The sequence below is a fragment of the Natator depressus genome, chromosome 5, assembly GCF_965152275.1.
Source record: "Natator depressus isolate rNatDep1 chromosome 5, rNatDep2.hap1, whole genome shotgun sequence".
NCBI lineage: Eukaryota > Metazoa > Chordata > Testudines > Cheloniidae > Natator > Natator depressus.
This window is the reverse complement of record NC_134238.1, coordinates 72,247,768-72,265,703: the sequence shown is the minus strand read 5'-3', so window position 1 is coordinate 72,265,703 and position 17,936 is coordinate 72,247,768. Positions and strand designations below refer to the sequence as shown.

The 17,936-nt window shown below is 40.3% G+C and overlaps 1 protein-coding gene across 2 annotated transcripts; it reads left to right on the top strand.

Annotated features, from left to right (window-relative positions):
• Nucleotides 1-39: 39 nt before the first annotated feature.
• ATG12 (autophagy related 12) lies at nucleotides 40-5,696 on the top strand. 2 transcript variants are annotated; one of them, XM_074952990.1, is made up of 5 exons: nucleotides 40-229; nucleotides 624-760; nucleotides 2,821-2,883; nucleotides 3,173-3,235; nucleotides 4,084-5,696. In XM_074952990.1, exons 1-4 carry the CDS (start codon nucleotides 61-63, stop codon nucleotides 3,230-3,232), a joined length of 429 nt encoding a protein of 142 aa, XP_074809091.1. In that variant the 5' UTR covers nucleotides 40-60; the 3' UTR covers nucleotides 3,233-3,235; nucleotides 4,084-5,696. The 2 variants fall into 2 exon arrangements, with proteins under 2 accessions (XP_074809091.1, XP_074809089.1); XM_074952988.1 differs by having other exon boundaries at nucleotides 3,173-5,295.
• Nucleotides 5,697-17,936: the final 12,240 nt, after the last annotated feature.

Sequence of the window (17,936 nt, the reverse complement as noted above, 5' to 3'; positions counted from 1 at the left end):
GCCCCTGCCAGGAGTTAATATGGGTCACGTCACGTCCGCCCTTACTTGCCTGTAAGCAATATGGCAGAAGTGGAGAAGCAGCTATCGCTCTTTCCTCAGGATGGTAGCCGAGGCGAGTGTGGAGAAGAGCCCCCGAATGGGGGAACTGCGGTGGGGGCTGCCGAGCCGGCTCCCCCTTCAGCCGGCTCCCCGGTGACCGAGGAACCCGCCGAGGACACCAAGAAGAAAAGTAATAGGAAAAGGAATTATTGCTCTGGGGGCGGGGCGAGATCCTGGGTGCGCTCTGATTGCCAGGCGCATTGGCCAATCGGGTGAAAGAATGAGCCGCCTACTTCAGCTAGTTTAACCAATTAGGAAAAGGCAGAGGATACGATCGGGGCGGGGGGGAGAGAAGAGGAGAAAATGCTCCAGCCCCGTCGTACGGGCGCGTTGGTATCTCCCGGCCGCGGGTGGGCCGGCAGGACAGCGGCCAATAGCTTGTCCGGGCGCGAAGGGGCGGGGTCTGTCGCTGTTGCGCTGTCGGTGCGGCGGGCTGCCTGCGCCTTCGGGCGGGGCTCCTGCCTTTGCGGCAGGCAGGTGCGCGGGGGTGGTTTCCTTCGCTCAGTTCTCTGCGTTCGCCCTAGTTGACGTCCTGCTGAAGGCTGTGGGGGACACGCCGATCATGAAGAACAAGAAGTGGGCCGTGGAGAGGACCCGCACCATCCAGGGGCTCATTGACTTCATCAAAAAGTTCCTCAAGCTGGTGGCCTCGGAGCAGCTGGTACGTGCCTTGCCTTGTTTAGTCTCTGAGCCGGGGACAGATGCGGTGGGCACTGGGGCTGCTTGGTGTCCTGTAGACTTGCCAGGTAATAAAAGGGTGTTGAAGCGCGGGGCGTCTGGAGCTGGCAAGGCTGCAGGCCGTGAGGGCATCATGTTGCCTGCTTCTTAATTGTGTAAGTTGCTTTGTATGGTGACAAGGTAACTCTCCACGGGGAACCTGAGAACAAAAGGGGCTGGTAGTACTTCCTGACTATGGAGCCCTTACTGTTGCAAAGCTATGTTAGCATCACCCCAGAATGCAGCTGCAGCCTGCACTAGGGAAGGGGTTTTTCCATCAGTGTAGGAACACCAGCTCCAAAAACAAAGTTAGCTACCTCACCAGAAGCATTTTTCCATTGACCTAGATGGGTCTACATTGGGGTGAGGTAGGGTGACCAGATGTCCCGATTTTATAGGGATAGTCCTGATATTTGGGGCTTTGTCTTATATAGGCACCTATTACTCCCCCTCTCCCCCCACCTGCGTCCTGATTTTTCACACTTGCTGTCTGGTCACCCTAGGACAGGGGTCCCCAACATAGTGCCTGTGGGTGCAATGGCGCCCGCTGGGGCAGTTGTGTGTGCCTGCAGGACACCACGCCACTGAAATGCCGCCGCTGATCGTGGCCGCCAGAGAACCGTCCACCGAAATGCTGCCGAGAAGCATTGCCGTTTTTCAGCGGCATTTCAGCAGCAGGGTGTCTGGTGCCCGCCACAGTCTTCTGGGAATAGGAATATGCTATTCCCACAGAAAGGTTGGGGATCACTGCCCTAGGATGAGATTAGCCTAGCTAGGCTAAGCACAAATTCAGCTGTCTAAATAAGTGAAGGAAGTGAAATACATATATAATAAAACATAAGGAAAACACAAATCATTGTAGTGCATACAGGAAAAAATCTCAAAACCCTTATATTAAATAAAAGCTATTGCATTTTCCTTATGCATTTGTATAGTGCCTAGCACACCAAGGTCCTAGGGCTCCCAGGCACTATGGTAATACAAATGGTTAATAATAATATAGATACATACATCTATGGTCTTACCATCAGTCTCTGACACTCCTGTTCCCCTGGAGGCCAGTTCCTGGTTTTCTTTTAATAAACTTAGAAGTTTTCAGCACTTAGGTCTTGTCTACACTAGCGGGGTAAATCGACCTAAGTTACACTACTCCAGCTACATGAATCATGTAAAAGGAGTCCACGTAGCTTAGGTCGACTTACCGCAGTGTCTTCACTGTGCTGCGTCGATGGGAGATGCTCTTCCGTCAACTTACCTTACTCTTCTCAGAGAGGTGGAGTAAGGAAGTCAACTGGAGAGCGCTCTGCTGTTGATTTAGCAGGCCTTCACTAGAAGGGGCAGCTGCCCCAGGGCCCAGCGATTTAAAATGGCCTGGGGCTCCTGGCCGCCGCTACCGCAGCAGCAGCTGGAGCCCTGGGTCTTTTAAATCACCTCCGGAGCCCTGGGCACTGAGGGCTGGGCAGCGCAGAAGGGCTGGCTGGGGCAGGCTGATCCCCAGCCCCACCCCTTCCACCCGAGGCCCTGAAATTACTGTAACACTTTTATGTTACTTTCACCCCTAGATAAAAGTTTCCATGCGTATGTTTGTTGCAAGAAATTTTGCACTAGACAGGAGGTCTTGGTGTTGGATATTCAAAGCAAAAGAGTGAGGACCAGACCATTGGCTTGATGGCAGTGTGCAAGACAAGTGCATGATTGCAGGTCCTAGTACAAATGGGTAGGATGCTCAGACTCTGGAGAAACGGGGGTGTCTTACATTGTTCCAGCAAAGATCCTGTTGGCCAGTTAAAGAACAGAATTGCTAGGTTCCATGCAGTACCTCTCTCCCTAAATAATGGTGGCTCTGATGCAGAATTTTCAAGGTGTAAAGAGGTAAATACGGTGAACAGAAGGCAGCATTCACCCTATCCCTGCCAGGGGCACAGTTTTGAAAAAGTGCTCCTCATAGGTAGGAAGATAACTCCCCAGGCAGATTTTTTCACTTTCTGTTTTCTTCCCTCACAGTTTATATATGTGAATCAGTCCTTTGCTCCTTCTCCAGACCAGGAAGTTGGGACACTCTATGAGGTGACTTTAGTTTTGAGTGTTATTCTGTCTTAATATTTGTTTAGTAGAATCTGTCTGTACTCTTGTCTGCCTTTTTAAATCTGCTATATGCCTGTCATGCCCAAAGTGGTGACATCATAAATTTGTGTCACATCATTGATAACATCACATAAATATATTAACAGGTGACACTGTTTCATGATGCATTTGTCCAATAGTAATAGTTTAATTCACGAATGGACTGCTTCATTGGTAATCTAACCCCTTGTTGCTTTTCTCTTTCTCCACTCCCTTTTCTTTCCCCCTGTAGTGTTTTGGAAGTGATGGCAAACTTGTACTGCATTACTGCAAATCTCAAGCGTGGGGATGAATGGTAAGCAGCCACTGATGCGTAGGACTGCTGGCCTTCAGAAAGGAAAAGGGCTCTGATAATCTTCAGAAACCATGCCCATGGACATGCTGAAGAGAATTGTACATTACTGCCTATGAATTTATTTTATTCTGTGCATTTATGTACAAAATGATGCAGATGACTTGCATAAAAGAAGAGCTACATACGCTTTTCAGCCACGTAATTCTTTCTTCCTTGTGTCATTTGTGGTGTGGAAATAATTTTGCATGTGCCATCTGTAGAATAGAGCTATCTTTCTTGCTGCAGAGCTCCTTGGTTGCCACATATGAAAGGACATTATTTCATGCCTTGTGAACTGCATAACTCTCCATTGCTCTGAATGCTGTATTGAGGATTTAGCTTCCCTTTATTAGGAGGGATATTTATTGCACATGTGCACAGGGATTTAGTTTACGTCTGACATAATGTTCATCTCTATTATGTGCAGTTTACTCTTACATGTTGTGAAGTCTTTACTTTGAATGCGTAGTCTCTCTCTTATGCCTCACTTCAGGCAAGTATTTTATAGTGTTTGTCTCATAAGTAACCTATATAAACAGTTGCACACAAGGTAAAAGATGTATTGTCATACCATATAGTCTCTCACACCTTAAGCTATGTGAGTATCTGATACAACTGCATTTCTTGAACTATTTTTTTTTTAATGTCTAATTTTTTCCTTTAGCAATAGCAGGACACATGCTTCTCAGCTTTTTCTTAATTGTTTCATATTTTCACGAAAGCTATAATATGCTTGGAAAAATGTCCCTGGCAGCTCTCACCCACCAGTAACAGCAGAAAGAGAGTGACCCAACTATTGACTCTTTCAGTTCCATGGAAATAGATGTTGGATGGCTAAAGCCTACTGTAAGCCTACTTCCACTTGTGCTCCTGGTCCCCTGCTTCATCTGCTGTATCGTCACTGTTCCATCAAAAGAAATGCAACACCACTTCGGGACATTTTTACAACTGTCACAAAGTAATCACAGGAAGTGGCTCTCCTGAAGAGGACTTACTACCACAATAATGGGAAGAAGGATACTGAGTCTCCATCCCACCCATGCACTGACATCTGCCCTGTGTGGGAAAGGAGGTTTGCCAAACAGCTCTGTTTAGGGATGGGCAAAGGCTTAATCAAGTTCCTCTACCAAATAACTTCTCCTGTTATTAACATGAAGGAATACTAAAGAATTATCTGCAGCCTGCTGATCTATTAATATGTGATTGTAAATTTGGCTGCTTGCTAATATATGCTACCCAAAAGTGCGGCTACATCCTCCGCATGCATAATTTTTGTTCTATTTAGGATGTTTTAATAAACTCGGTATTTTTTTTCATGTTGAAAGCTAAATCAAAATTCTTTGATTTCAGCTAATCAAGTTGCAACCAACTCTAATTTATGCAAATGGGTTGATTAATTAAGTGTCTGTCTGTATTTAGATGATCGGAATTCTGAAGGTTTATGAATAGGTGTGTTCTAAATCTGTTTCCAAATGAATTATTTTAGTGATAATTACTACATTTTTAGAAAACTGGTATAATACCCAAGGTTATAACTCCTTATTTATGGAATGATGTCTTCCAATAAATACAAAAACATTCTAGAACAGTTAAACGAGTACTCCTTTGATTAAAATTAAAAACCAGAAAAATAAATACCTGTTGTTATTCTTTCAGAGCCAACTATTGGGTTGCTCTGAAGCAATTGTAACCTTGAACAGCCACTAGAGGGTACTTGAAGATAAAAAGACTTGCATATTTTTCAATAGATTTTGAAAGTGATATGGAATTCCCGTTTTGCCTGCTAAACACATGTGCATTGAGATTGCTCTCAAGCTTGTGGCTCCTACGTGGCAATCTGTTTGGCTAAGAGAGAAACCACAACCGTGGCTCTCTTTAATTAGTTTTAGACGGAGACTGTAAATCTTAGTTGTCTTAGTTAATCAAACTACTGGTGTGGTGCATATGGCCATTTGGAATGATGCGAGAAGCAGAAAAGGAAAGAATAGAAATGAGAGGTGGAAGAGATGTAAGTCATCTTATCCATCCACCTTCCACTGCAGGATTGTTCGTCTTGCTGCATTATCATTTTCATCCGTTTGAGTTTTTAAATGAAGCAAGGGCTTCTCTTGCTCCCTTGGGGGCTATTTTACAGTGGTAATAGACCTCATTGTTAGGTGTCTGTTTCCTTGCATTCAACATATGTATTAATTTGCTCAGTTTTGTCCTATTTCAAACTTAGAATCATAGGGTTAAAAGGGACTATGAGGATCATCTAGTCTACCCCCTTGGCAAGGTGCAGCACCTACCTCTTATTTATTTAGATGTATAAAATGTGCTTTTCCTCGGGACTTGGCAGGTCCATTCAACCACACTAAATCATTCCTGTTTATCCTTGCATTTTCACTTTTTATAGACTTAAAGACAGTTGTTCTTTTCCTCCCACACTGGTTAGCTAAAAAATGTTTTGTTCTTTCAGTCTCTTAACTGGGGGGGGAGGGAGGGTCTAGGGAGATTTCCTTATTCACTTTGGTTCCTCTCCTATGAATTCATTCTTATTCTGCCTTTCTGGCATTGAGAGGGAGTGCTAGTCTTTTAATCTCCTTTCAGTAAAGCGTTTAACACATACCAAGATTTTGCCTCAAGGTTACAGGAGGCTTCTCGGTGGTCCTGTTTTCAGCTGCTTCTAGCAGTGATCAAGTGGCCATCTCTCCATTGACCACAATAAAGCACTTGGAAGACCACCAGTGATCCATATGCCACCATTCAGGAACCACTGATAGCAACTCCTCCCTAAAAGTGGAAATTCTTTATCTGTGTCTGTCTGAAATTATGGATTATTGTATAAACTTTCTAAAGGTGAGTCGCGTAGCTTATTAAAGTGAGTGAATAAATGGCTAGCAGGTTTTTTTGAGTCAGAAGTGTGTGGTCTGTGGAATCTGGCAAAGAATGAAGCCCCACAGTAAATAAATTGATTTAGTCAAAGCTATAATGTGTAATATCTCAATTTGCAGATGAGCCTAAAATGGAGGAAGTGGTTAAGAAACATGGGAGGTAGCTGTATTGCAGGATAATTTTGATAGATCAGGCATCAAGTCAAGAGGTGAAATATGAAGTGTAAAATAATGGAAGTGTAAAATAATATCTGAGCTATGTATAGGTTAAATGATGCTGAGTTAATTAATGCAGTACAGCTGAAGAAATACATAGCTAAATTGGAGGGAGTACAGTCTAGGGCAACAGATGGTAAAGGAAATAAGAATAGTGATAAAGTTTCTTGATCATGAAACATGAGTGAGAGGTGACAAACTGAAATATTTTTAAACTAGATAGGATTTATTATAAAATTAAATCATGAAGGTTGATGACTGGGACCATTGACATCACACTAGGATGAGGTTGCAGACTTAATCTGTGGGGGAATTAAGGGAAGTCTTACACATCCTGGGCCCAGTCCTAAAGCTTTTAATCACATGGATCTTGACTATGCACCTTTCCTTGTTAAGGGTAATCTTCACTATTCAGAGTGTTCACCAGTGTGGGTAAATTTAAACTTTAGAATCCATTTGAGTTGTAGGATGAGTGCAAAAAGATAAACTAATACAATTAAGAGAAAATATGCATATTTTCATTTTTTATTTAAATACATTTCATAAACGATATTAACTAGAACTGTATCTGTGGTGATACAGCTTCTCAAACTCCCAAGTTCATTTAATGCATGGAAGGAAAATACAATAGTCATGTGACTGCCAGAGCAATTTATGGGCGTCATGGCATTACTGTACTGTTTGGTGTATCTGGACCAAGAAGTACTAGGTTGTGTGCAGAAATGACTTCTAGTCTCAACTATTGCTAAAAATATCAGAAAAACTGACACAATAATTTGGAAACTGATATGAATTTAATATTTAATGTGTAAAGCTACACATTTTTAAATCTACAGAACTAGATAACCCGCATTTTAGAGTTTAAAAAATTGGCTGAAGAACTGTCTGAGTAATTAATGTTAATTCTTGACAAATCTTGGAACATTGGGGAAGTTCTAGAGACTGGAAAAAAGCTAATGTTGTGCCAATAGTTAAAAAAAGCCGACATTATCTTGACATTTGATCCAAGGCAAAACCATGGAAAGGCTGATATGGGATGCAATCAGTAAAAGAAAAAATAATAATAAAGAATGGTAGCATAATTGATGCAATCACACTGGTTTTATGTCAAATACGTCTTGACAAAAAAACTATTTTTTATGACCTTCGAAATTTAATTGATAGCGGTAACTATTAATATAGTAACTATACTGACATGTTCTACATAGTCATTTGACTTACAGGAATCTATCTCATGTATATTCTGATATTAATAAATACCACTATACAAAATCCATAGATCTATTAGTGGATTAAAAACTTACTTTTTAATATCTATCAGCTATTAATTGTAAATAGGGAGGCATCTAAGGGGGTGTTTCTAGTGGGGCGCATCCAGGAATGTGTTCTTGATCTGGTGCTATTTAATATTTCTATCAGTGATCAGCAAGAAAATTATAAAATCATTTCTGGTAAAATTTTCAGGTGACAAATTTGTGAAGTGGTAAATAATGACAGCTCAGTTGTACAGAGCAATCTGGATTGTTTGGTAAACTGGGTTCACTTGAATCTTGAAAAAACATGGTGTTTTTGTTTGCTGTTTTTTACACAGCTAAAGGGGAGCCAAAGGTATGTAAGGTCATAAATACCATTATGAACAAAAAATGTAGGTCTCACAGGATGGGGAATTGTATTTTGGAAAGCAGTAATTCAGAAAAAATGCTTGGGGCCACAGTAAGTAATCAACTGAACATAATGTGTCAATGCAATGTGGTGGCTAATAGTGTGATCCTTGGATGTATAAGCAGAGGAATATAGAGTAGAAGTAAGGAAGAGGTGGTATTACCACTGTGTATAACAGTGAGACATGTTTCAGAGTGGTAGCCATGTTAGTCTGTATCAGCAAAAACAATGAGGAGTACTTGTGGCACCTTAGAGACTAACAAATTTATTTGGGCATAAGCTTTTGTGGGCTAAAACCCACTTCATCAAATGCCTGGAGTAGAAAATACAGTAGGAAGATAGGCAGATATACAGAGAACATGAAAAGATGGGGGTTGCCTTACCAACTCTAAAGAGACAAATCAATTAAAGTGGGCTATTATCAGCAGGAGGAAAAATCACTTTTGTAGTGGTAATCAGGGTGGCGCGTTTTAAACAGTTGACACCACTGTTTTGAGTTGGTATGCAACCTTCATCTTTTCATGCTCGCGCTCTCTCTCTCTGTGTATGTGTGTGTGTAATATCTTCCTACTGTATTTTCCACTCCATGCATCTGATGAAGTGGGTTTTAGCCCACGAAAGCTTATGCCCAAATAAATGTGTTGGTCTCTAAGGTTCTTTTTATTAGTGAGACAGTTACTGGAATACTGTTTTCAGTTCAGGTGTCGACACTTTAAAAATACAAATTGGACAGAGTTCAGAAAAGAGTTCTACGTGAATGGTCTGGAGAACCTGCCTCACAGTGAGAAGCCATTCTATTTAGTTTATTCAAGAGCAGGCTAAGTGGTGACTTCATTGTGGTCTATGGGGAAAAGGTTCTGATAGTATAAGGCTCTTCAATCCAGTCTAGCAGGCAAAAGTATAACCAGATCCAGTGGCTGGAAGTTGAAGCTAGACAAACTCAGACTAAAAATAAGGTGTAAATTATCCATTGGAACAACTTATTTAGGAATGTGGTGGATTCTCCATCACTTGAAGTTTGAGTCAAGACTGGATGTCTTTCTAAAAGATGCTCCAGCTCAATTAGGAATTATGGGCTTGATGTAGAATTATGGGGTGAATTACAGAATGAAATGTATTATGCAGGAAGTCAGACAAGATGATCATAATAGTTCCTTCAGATCTTAGAATCTATGAAAAGTTTAAAAAAGTAAGTGTGACAAGTGTCAAATCAAATTTGACTTTCACTGTTTCCTCGTCTGTTTGTTTCTTTAAACTGGAAGTTTACTTGGTATACAGCAGCAGGATAATATAATCATGATCTTGCCTTGCTGCGACAGTCTCTCTACCATTTTTCCCCCTTGTCACTTCTTACAGGAATAGTATTTGATATAGCTGAAATACTGCACTATCTGCACAGATGGTAATGTTGATGTGAATGTCTAAACTACTTCATTTGGTTTAGTATATTCTGAATGTGTTATTAAAGGTGTAAAAATATTTTTATATTTCCTCTCATTATTTCCAAATTAACAGAAATGCTACATTTCACTCTGTGCCTAGCAACTGCTTCCTCCCTGTGCAGACTCCAAGGACCTAACCTGTTCCTTACAACGCCTAAATAATTTCACTCTCCAGCTAACAAAGTCTAGAACCTCTTTTTCAGCTTGTTGATGCTACTGGAACTCCAATCATCTGATGATTGCGCCTTACAGCCTCTCGCATCTTTTAAAAAAAAAAAAAAAAAAGCAGTGACAAAAGCAGTATCTCCCACCCTCTCAGACTAGGTGAAGGGGTAATTTCCTGTCACCCTCTTAGAGCTCCATGATCAGCCCTATACATCCTCTACCAGCTCCTGTATCCTAAGAAAATCAGTATGACCACCTGCCTTTTATCCAAAAGCCACCTGCCTTTTATCAACAGATATGAATGAATATTCCATAAGTATTTTCTTATATAAGAAATTAACTTGTACTGTTCAGTTTTTTAAATTAAATATAAACTAATAATTTAAATAAATAGTAAGCCAGGTAATCAGAGGTACTGAATGAAACTGGAGTTGCCTCAATTGGAACCTGCTTAGTAGGGAGGTATTGAATCAACTGGTATAAGTATAACTTTAGCAAAGACGTTCTCAACCCTGTTTAAAGTGTGGTTCTAGTCTGAAAAATGACCTCCCAAAATGGGGATGTTTCTATCTTTGTCATCCCAATAACACCAGCTCAGATATCATTGGCTATCTGTCACCTCTGCAAATGGAGCTTTTGCTCTGAGAGACCAGTATGTTATTCCCATGCATCATTGCTAGCACTAATGATCCTACAAATTAAGTTTTGTCTTTAATGGTTGTAGAAACCATTGTGTTCTCAGCTAGCCATCTGAGGCCTCATTACCTTTTGGGCTTGTATGGATGTTACTGAGGGTATAATTGGGCCTGTAGCATTTTTGTTATTGGTGATAATGCAAGAGAAGGAAAGAATGCTCCTTGTCCATGGATCATTGATGGGGATAGCTAACAAAGTTATCAGCCTTGCATAAAACAGCATAAGCTGCAAGATAGTCAGTGTTAATCTTTATATGTTTTTCCATATACAAAGATATACTTTCAGCATAAGTGACTTTTATATTAATCAAAGACCACAAAGAAGGAACAAAAGTAAAGTCCCCATTAGAGAGCACGATATGTTTGTGTGTGTCCTCTGCCAGAACACGAGATGGCTGCTTGTCTATAAGTAGTCTTTAGCTATTTAAAGGTACAGTACACATAATATAAAATAACATAATTTCCATAGCTAAATTTACCATGGTCCTGTGGCAATCTCCATGTAAATTGATGAAGCAGATGAGTTTGACCTACTGGATCGAGGTAGAAGTGAGTTAACATTAGTTTGTCTGCTTCATATGCTCTTATGGAATACCCATTCACAACTGTCAACTTGATCTAATTAAACTTTATATATATAATATAATGTTATTGCTAAATATCTGTACCAAAAGATGGTGTGGTGTGCTGTAGCATAAAAATATCAAAACAATAGATCAAAGTTGCAACTCCTACATAAAAATAAAAAATCAATATGGAATGTTAAAATGGGCAAAAAAGTCTGACACACATTCTTGGCTTAGTTTTGGAGCTAATAATCCCTGCCTTCTCTGGGAAGTGGAATGCACAAAAGGAAGTCTATTTCTAAAACAGCACAACTGCAAAGCAGAGAAGAGGGTCTCCAAATAGAAGACCCCGCAATAACTATTCTAGAGAGAAGGCTTAGGGAGATTTGATTTTCTCATTATTTAACTGTTGCAAATTGAGAGAGTGGAACATCTTAGTTAAAAATGTGTTTTCTCACAATGTACATTAAACAAAAAACATAAGTGAAAACCTAAGATTTACCACATACTTCCAGCAGGCTAATGTATCCCCAGACTGAGCACAAACCGATGGCTAAGGGGGCCAAACTGGGGGCAGGGCTGGGGCTGAAAATCACAACTCTCTGATGAATAGTATTTGCTTCGCCCAGCAGTTCATACATCAATGTGAATGTATCTGTGTCAGTGGGCAATACGTTATTCAACATATAGCATGACTTAGTGAAATGCGTATATCACACACATTGTGAGGTATATGTTTCATAGTGTGATGTGATGTATGCTTGTGATGTTTGTTATATATTTCTGAATAGTAGAGTTTTAATTATGCTTGCAACAGCTCCTGACATGCTTCTGGTTCTCACCGAAAAGATCATACATTATGTAAATAATTACATCCACAGGAATTTAGAGCAAACCTTTATGTGAGATAAAAGGCACAGAATTTTGTGTGGTGTAAATCAAACCACTTTCAATTTTATTGGTACAGCCCCTATTTTATAAAAAAGTATTCTCCAGTAAGGGTCCAAAACACCACAACAACATTGTAAGATGTAGTGCTTTGGAGCCTTACTGTAGAAAAAGCCCAACAAAGAAAATAACAGAACGCCACTAGCCATCACCTTCAGCCCCCAACTAAAACCTCTCCAACACATCATCAGGGATCTACAACCTATCCTGAAGGAAGACCCATTACTCTCACAGATCGTGGGAGACAGGCCAGTCCTTGCTTACAGACAGCCCCCCAACCTGAAGCAAATACTCACCAGCAACCACACAACAGAACCACTAACCCAGGAACCTATCCTCGCAACAAAGCCCGTTGCCAACTGTGTCCACATATCTATTCAGGAGACACCATCATAGGGCCTAATCACATCAGCCACACTATCAGAGGCTTGTTCACCTGCACATCCACCAATGTGATATGTGCCAGCAATGCCCCTCTGCCATGTACATTGGCCAAACTGGACAGTCTCTACGTAAAAGAATAAATGGACACAAATCAGACGTCAAGAATTATAACATTCAAAAACCAGTCAGAGAACACTTCAGTCTCTTTGGTCACTTGATTACAGACCTAAAAGTTGCAATTCTTCAACAAAAATCTTCAAAAACAGACTCCAACGAGAGACTGCTGAATTGGAATTCATTTGCAAACTGGATACAATTAACTTAGGCTTGAATAGAGACTGGGAGTGGATGGGTCATTACACAAAGTAAAACTATTTCCCCATGTTTATTCCCCCCCACCCCCCACTGTTCCTCAGACGTTCTTGTCAACTGCTGGAAACGGCCCACCTTGATTATCACTACAAAAGGATCCCCCCGCCCCCTGGTCTCCTGCTGGTAATAGCTCACCTTAAGTGATCACTCTCGTTACAGTGTGTATGGTAACACCCATTGTTTCATGTTCTCTATGTATATAAATCTCCCCACTGTATTTTCCACTGAATGCATCTGATGAAGTGAGCTGTAGCTCACGAAAGCTTATGCTCAAATAAATTTGGTAGTCTCTAAGGTGCCACAAGTACTCCTTTCTTTTTGCGAATACAAACTAACACGGCTGCTACTCTGAAACCTGTAGAATACCATCTACTTATAAAGGAATATTCTTTGTAGCATATTATTTACATTATGTTCATTTTTATTATCTGCTTGACAAAATGTTTTATGCTGTATATACCTGTTTGCTTATTTACAGTGAATTCTGTGGTCATCCCAGAATCTTTAAGGCACATTACCTTAAACTGATAAGAACCCACATATTGCACTTGACTGGGCAGAAGGGTCAATGCTCTTTTGCAAATATATAGAATCTTGAGTGAATTTAGACACTTAATATTATTGGTAAATAATGAGCAGTACAGGGATCTATGAATGAGCAGTGAAGACTCACACCAAGGGGGTGAAGTGCTAGCATTCTTTTCTCTCAGGTTAGCAGCACAGAGGGGAGGTAGGGGGATCAAGTAGTTAGGGAATTAGCCGGGGAATTAATAAATGGCTTCAATTTCTTGCTGCACCACAGGCTTCTTGTGTGAGCTTGGACAAGTTACTTAGTCTCTCAGTGACTTGGTTGTCAACCTGTAGAATAGGAATAATAGTACTTCCCTACCTCACGGAATATTGTGCGAGGGTAAATGAGGCACTCATGAAAACAGAAACCATATGAGAACTAACGTAAATAAAAAGAAATTTCATGGTAAGTTGTTTAATTGCTGGCCTCTGAAATACCCAAATGTTTGGTATTGTGCAATTCTACTATTGCTATTGGTTTCGTGATTTTTTTTTTAAATCAAAGTAAGAAAGAAATTGTCCACTGTCACTTCATTCAAGAGTCTGTTGCACATCCTGCAGAGGCCCACATGTATCTTGGGCATAGTGGTATAGGACTGAGTCCCATATTTAGAAACATTTAGATTTAATACATGGGACCACTTGCCTCAACATGTAGCTTTTCTTTAAGTATGTTTTAAGTAATCAGTTTTATACAAACCTATTTAACTCTGTTTTGAAATGTTGCCATTTACAATATCTCTAGTGAATTCACTCTTTTTTGTTGGAATAAGGTGTCATGTAACCTTATATTCCGTCATTACAATGAATTATCTTGAATATGTATAATGGCTCATCTTCTACAGGAGTATAAGTACACACCTTTCAGGGATTTAAGGAAGTGTTTAAAAATGTAAGGCATTCATTCACAATAAATTGAACTCTGAATTTGAAAATGGTTCCCATTTATATTGGGATTAAATCCCCCTACCACACTTTTTTTTATTGTTTTCATTGGGTAAATCCTATGTTGACTGGGACTATATAAGACCTGGATCCTAAATAGTTCCATGCAGTCAGGACCCTGTGCCTGCATGGAGTCCATTGACTTTACCACAGTGCTGACTAGAGTGCTTAGTAATATCTCCGAATAAACCATTTTCCTATTGACTTCAATGGGGTCTTTTCACAGGAAAACTGTAAATATGGCTGGAGATATCTTTCAAGCTTTGCTCTTGTGGTTATGATACCAACAAAAGAGACAAGGTGAGTGAGTGAATAGCTTTTGTTGAGCCAACTTCTAACGGTGATAGAAGCTTTCAAACTATACCGAACTCTTCAGCTCTGAAAGGTTCTCTCTCTCACCAACAGCAGTTCGCTCAGTAAAAGATATTACCTCACCCATCTCGTTTCTTTAATATTCTGGGACCAACACGGCTACAACAACACTGCACAAGATCTTTTATAACTTGGCTATCTGTGTGCAGTGGCCATCACCATTACTAAAATCAACACAATTCTACCTGTGAAATAGCATGGGAATATCATACTAATGTTAATTTTTTGCAAAGGTAAATCTGCAAAAATTTTAAGTGTCCATTGTTCTTTATATATCTTCCTGTGCAAATACATAAAATGAAGCACTATTTACGTTTACAGAGCTTTCACCATTTCTATTTGAAATAGGGGGTGGGGGGTTATTTCTATTCTGCTAGATTAATTTTAAAGGTATTTCTCCAGGATAAATTGAGGGGAGGAGGGGCAGATTGAGGGAAGTGTCAATTGTGTGTGTGTGGAGCTATTCTCTCTCTTTCGTGAAACACTAGCCGTACATACACAATGCAATAGTTTCAACAGGGGAGACAGAGAGATCCACTCTGGAATACTCAACAGCCCAGTGGTTAGGGCACTTATGTGAGAGACCTGGGTTCAAGTCCTTGCTCCATATCAAACAGAGTGGGGATTCAAACCCCCATATCCCACATTGGGTACAAGGGGGCCACCTCTTCCAGCAAATGTAGGCTTCATTCAGAGCATGCCTACTGGATTGGGTCCCAAAGCAAGAGAGGGAGGGAGAACCTGGTTTGTGAATCCCACCAAGATTTAGCCATGAGCTAGGTAGTGAGCTGCTGGACATCATCAGGACTTAGGTGACAGTGTTTGTGCCCAGCCACTGAAATTTAGGCACTTCTGGGATTTTAAGGTAAAAACATAGTTGGCACCTAACCCTGTAGGCTTCTAAAGTCCCTTGGGGTCTGAGGGTTGGTTGTGTAAATGCCAATGTTGGACTTAATAGGCACTTAGGTGCAGGGGTGCTGGAACAATTTTTATAGGGGGGGGGAGTGCTGTGAGCCATTGAACCAAATTGTAAACCCTACATATAATGGAAACCACTTCAAGCCAGGGGGTACGGCAGCAGCCCCAGCACCGCTAGTTCCAGCACCTATGCTTAGTCCCCCTTCTGAATCTAGACTCAAAAGCACAGTTTTCTGGCAAGGTGTGAATTCTGTGTTAGTCTGTGACCCCGAAATAAAGTGTGGTATACCTGGGTCCTGTTTATAGAATGCCAGTCACCATGGCTAGGTGCTAATGGATGTGAGCAGTCCCATTTAACTAACTGGTATTGCTCAGATGCAAATGCTGTGCAGGAGCATGGCCTTAATGTGCTCTGGTACTGTAAACTGTATTTGAACTAAATATCCTTATCATGTCTTTTACCTACATTTTATAAAAATATATATACATGTTTATGGCTTTTTTTTTTAATCAATCTCATGTCAACCTTTACATTTCTTCATTACAGCTTTCCTGCTTGGAGTCTTTTTGAAGTGTCTACCTCCTCCTTATGTCCATAGCATAAACAGAAAGGTGAAAGATTCATTGCATGTCAGTCTTGTTCATAAATGATGACCCTGTCCCCATGGTGACTGCATGTACTGCGCTTTGTCAAAAGGGAAGAGAAGCCACATGGAGAGGCCTCACACAAGTGGAAGAGAGGTGCTGAAGATGATGTTGCTCTTAGTTTCTCCCCTTTTCTCAGCAGCAGCCACCTGTTCTCTTCCACCCCAGCCCTCTATTGCACACCTGCCATATTTAAAATCTAGGAATAGGTTTGTTTGGGGAGATGGGGAAGGAATCTTTTTTTCTCCACTAAACTACATGGAAGTAAGAGGGATTATTTCTGGAGGGACAGAATGAGGAAAATTATAAATCTTTTTGCTAAAAAGCATAGGGTCTGCCCTTCCTAAATGGGTCCAACTGGTTTGAATTAGGGCTGTTGCTTAATCACAGTTAACTCACATGATTAACTACAAAAAATGAATCGCAATTTAAAAAATTAATCGTGATTAACCGCACTGCTAAACAATAGCATACCAATTGAAATGTATTAAATATTTTTGGATGTTTTTCTACATTTTCAAATATATCAATTTCAATTATAACACAAAGTGTACAGAGCTCACTTTATATTTTTGATTACAAATAAACAAAATATATTTGCACAAATAAAGAAAAGAAATAGTATTTTTCAGGTCCCCTCATACAAGTACTGTAGTGCAATCTCTCTATCATGAAAGTGCAATTTACATATGTAAGTTGGTTTTTTTGTTTGTTACATAACTGCACTCAAAAACAAAACAATGTAAAACTTTAGAGCCTACAAGTCCATTCAGTCCTACATCTTGTTCAGCCAATCACTAAGAGAAACAAGTTTGTTTACATTTACAGGAGATAATGCTTCCCACTACTTAATTACAATGTCACCTGAAAGTGTCACCTGAAAGAACAGGCATTCGCATGGCACTGTTGTAGCTGGCGTCGCAAGATATTTACGTGCCAGATGTGCTAAAGATTCATATGCCTCTTCATGCTTTGGCCATTGTTCCAGAGGACATGCTTCCATGCTGATGACGCTTGTTAAAAAAAAATGTGTTAATTAAATTTGTGACTGAACTCCCTGGGGGAGAATTGTATCTCTCCTGCTCTGTTTTACCCGCATTCTGCCATATATTTCATGTTATAGAAGTCTCGGATGATGACCCAGCACATGTTCGTTTTATGAACACTTTCACTGCAAATTTAACAAAATGCAAAGAAGGTACCAATGTGAAATTTCTAAAGATAGCTACAGCACTCAACCCAAGATTTAAGAATCTGAAGTGCCTTCCAAAATCTGACAGGGATGAGGTGTGAAGCATGCTTTCAGAAGTCTTAAAAGAGCAACACTGATGCGGAAACTAGAGAACCCAAATCAAAAAAAAAAAAATCAACCTTCTGCTGGTGGTATCTGACTCAGATGATGAAAATTAATATGCGTTGGTCTGCACTGCTTTGGATCGCTATCAAGCAGAACCTGTCATCAGCATGGAGACATCCTCTGGAATGGTGGTTGAAGCGTCAAGGAACATATGAATCTTTAGCACATCTGGCATGTAAACATCTTGCAACACCGGCTACAATAGTGCCATGTTAATGTCTGTTCTTACTTTCAGGTAACATTGTAATTAAGAAGCAGGCAGCATTATCTCCTGCAAATGTAAACAAATTTGTTTGTCTGAGCGATTGGCTGAACAAGAAGTAGGACTGAGTGGACTTGTAGGCTCTGAAGTTTTCATTGTTTTATTTTTGAATGCAGGGTATTTTTGTACATAATTCTACATTTGTAAGTTCAACTTTCATGATAAAGAGATTGCACTACAGTACTTGTATTAGGTGAATTGAAAAATACTATTTCTTTTGTTCTTTACTTTGTATTCTGTGTTGTAATTGAAATAAATATATCTGAAAAT

What these genes read in the sequence shown, in the direction of transcription:
- ATG12 (XM_074952990.1), top strand. Translation starts at nt 61, where the DNA reads ATGGCAGAAGTGGAGAAGCAGCTATCGCTCTTTCCTCAGGATGGTAGC. An exon ending in TGGTGGCCTCGGAGCAGCTG is followed by an intron (nt 761 to 2,820) that starts GTACGTGCCTTG and finishes CTTCCCTCACAG; the next exon opens with TTTATATATGTGAATCAGTC. An exon ending in AAGTTGGGACACTCTATGAG is followed by an intron (nt 2,884 to 3,172) that starts GTGACTTTAGTT and finishes TTCCCCCTGTAG; the next exon opens with TGTTTTGGAAGTGATGGCAA.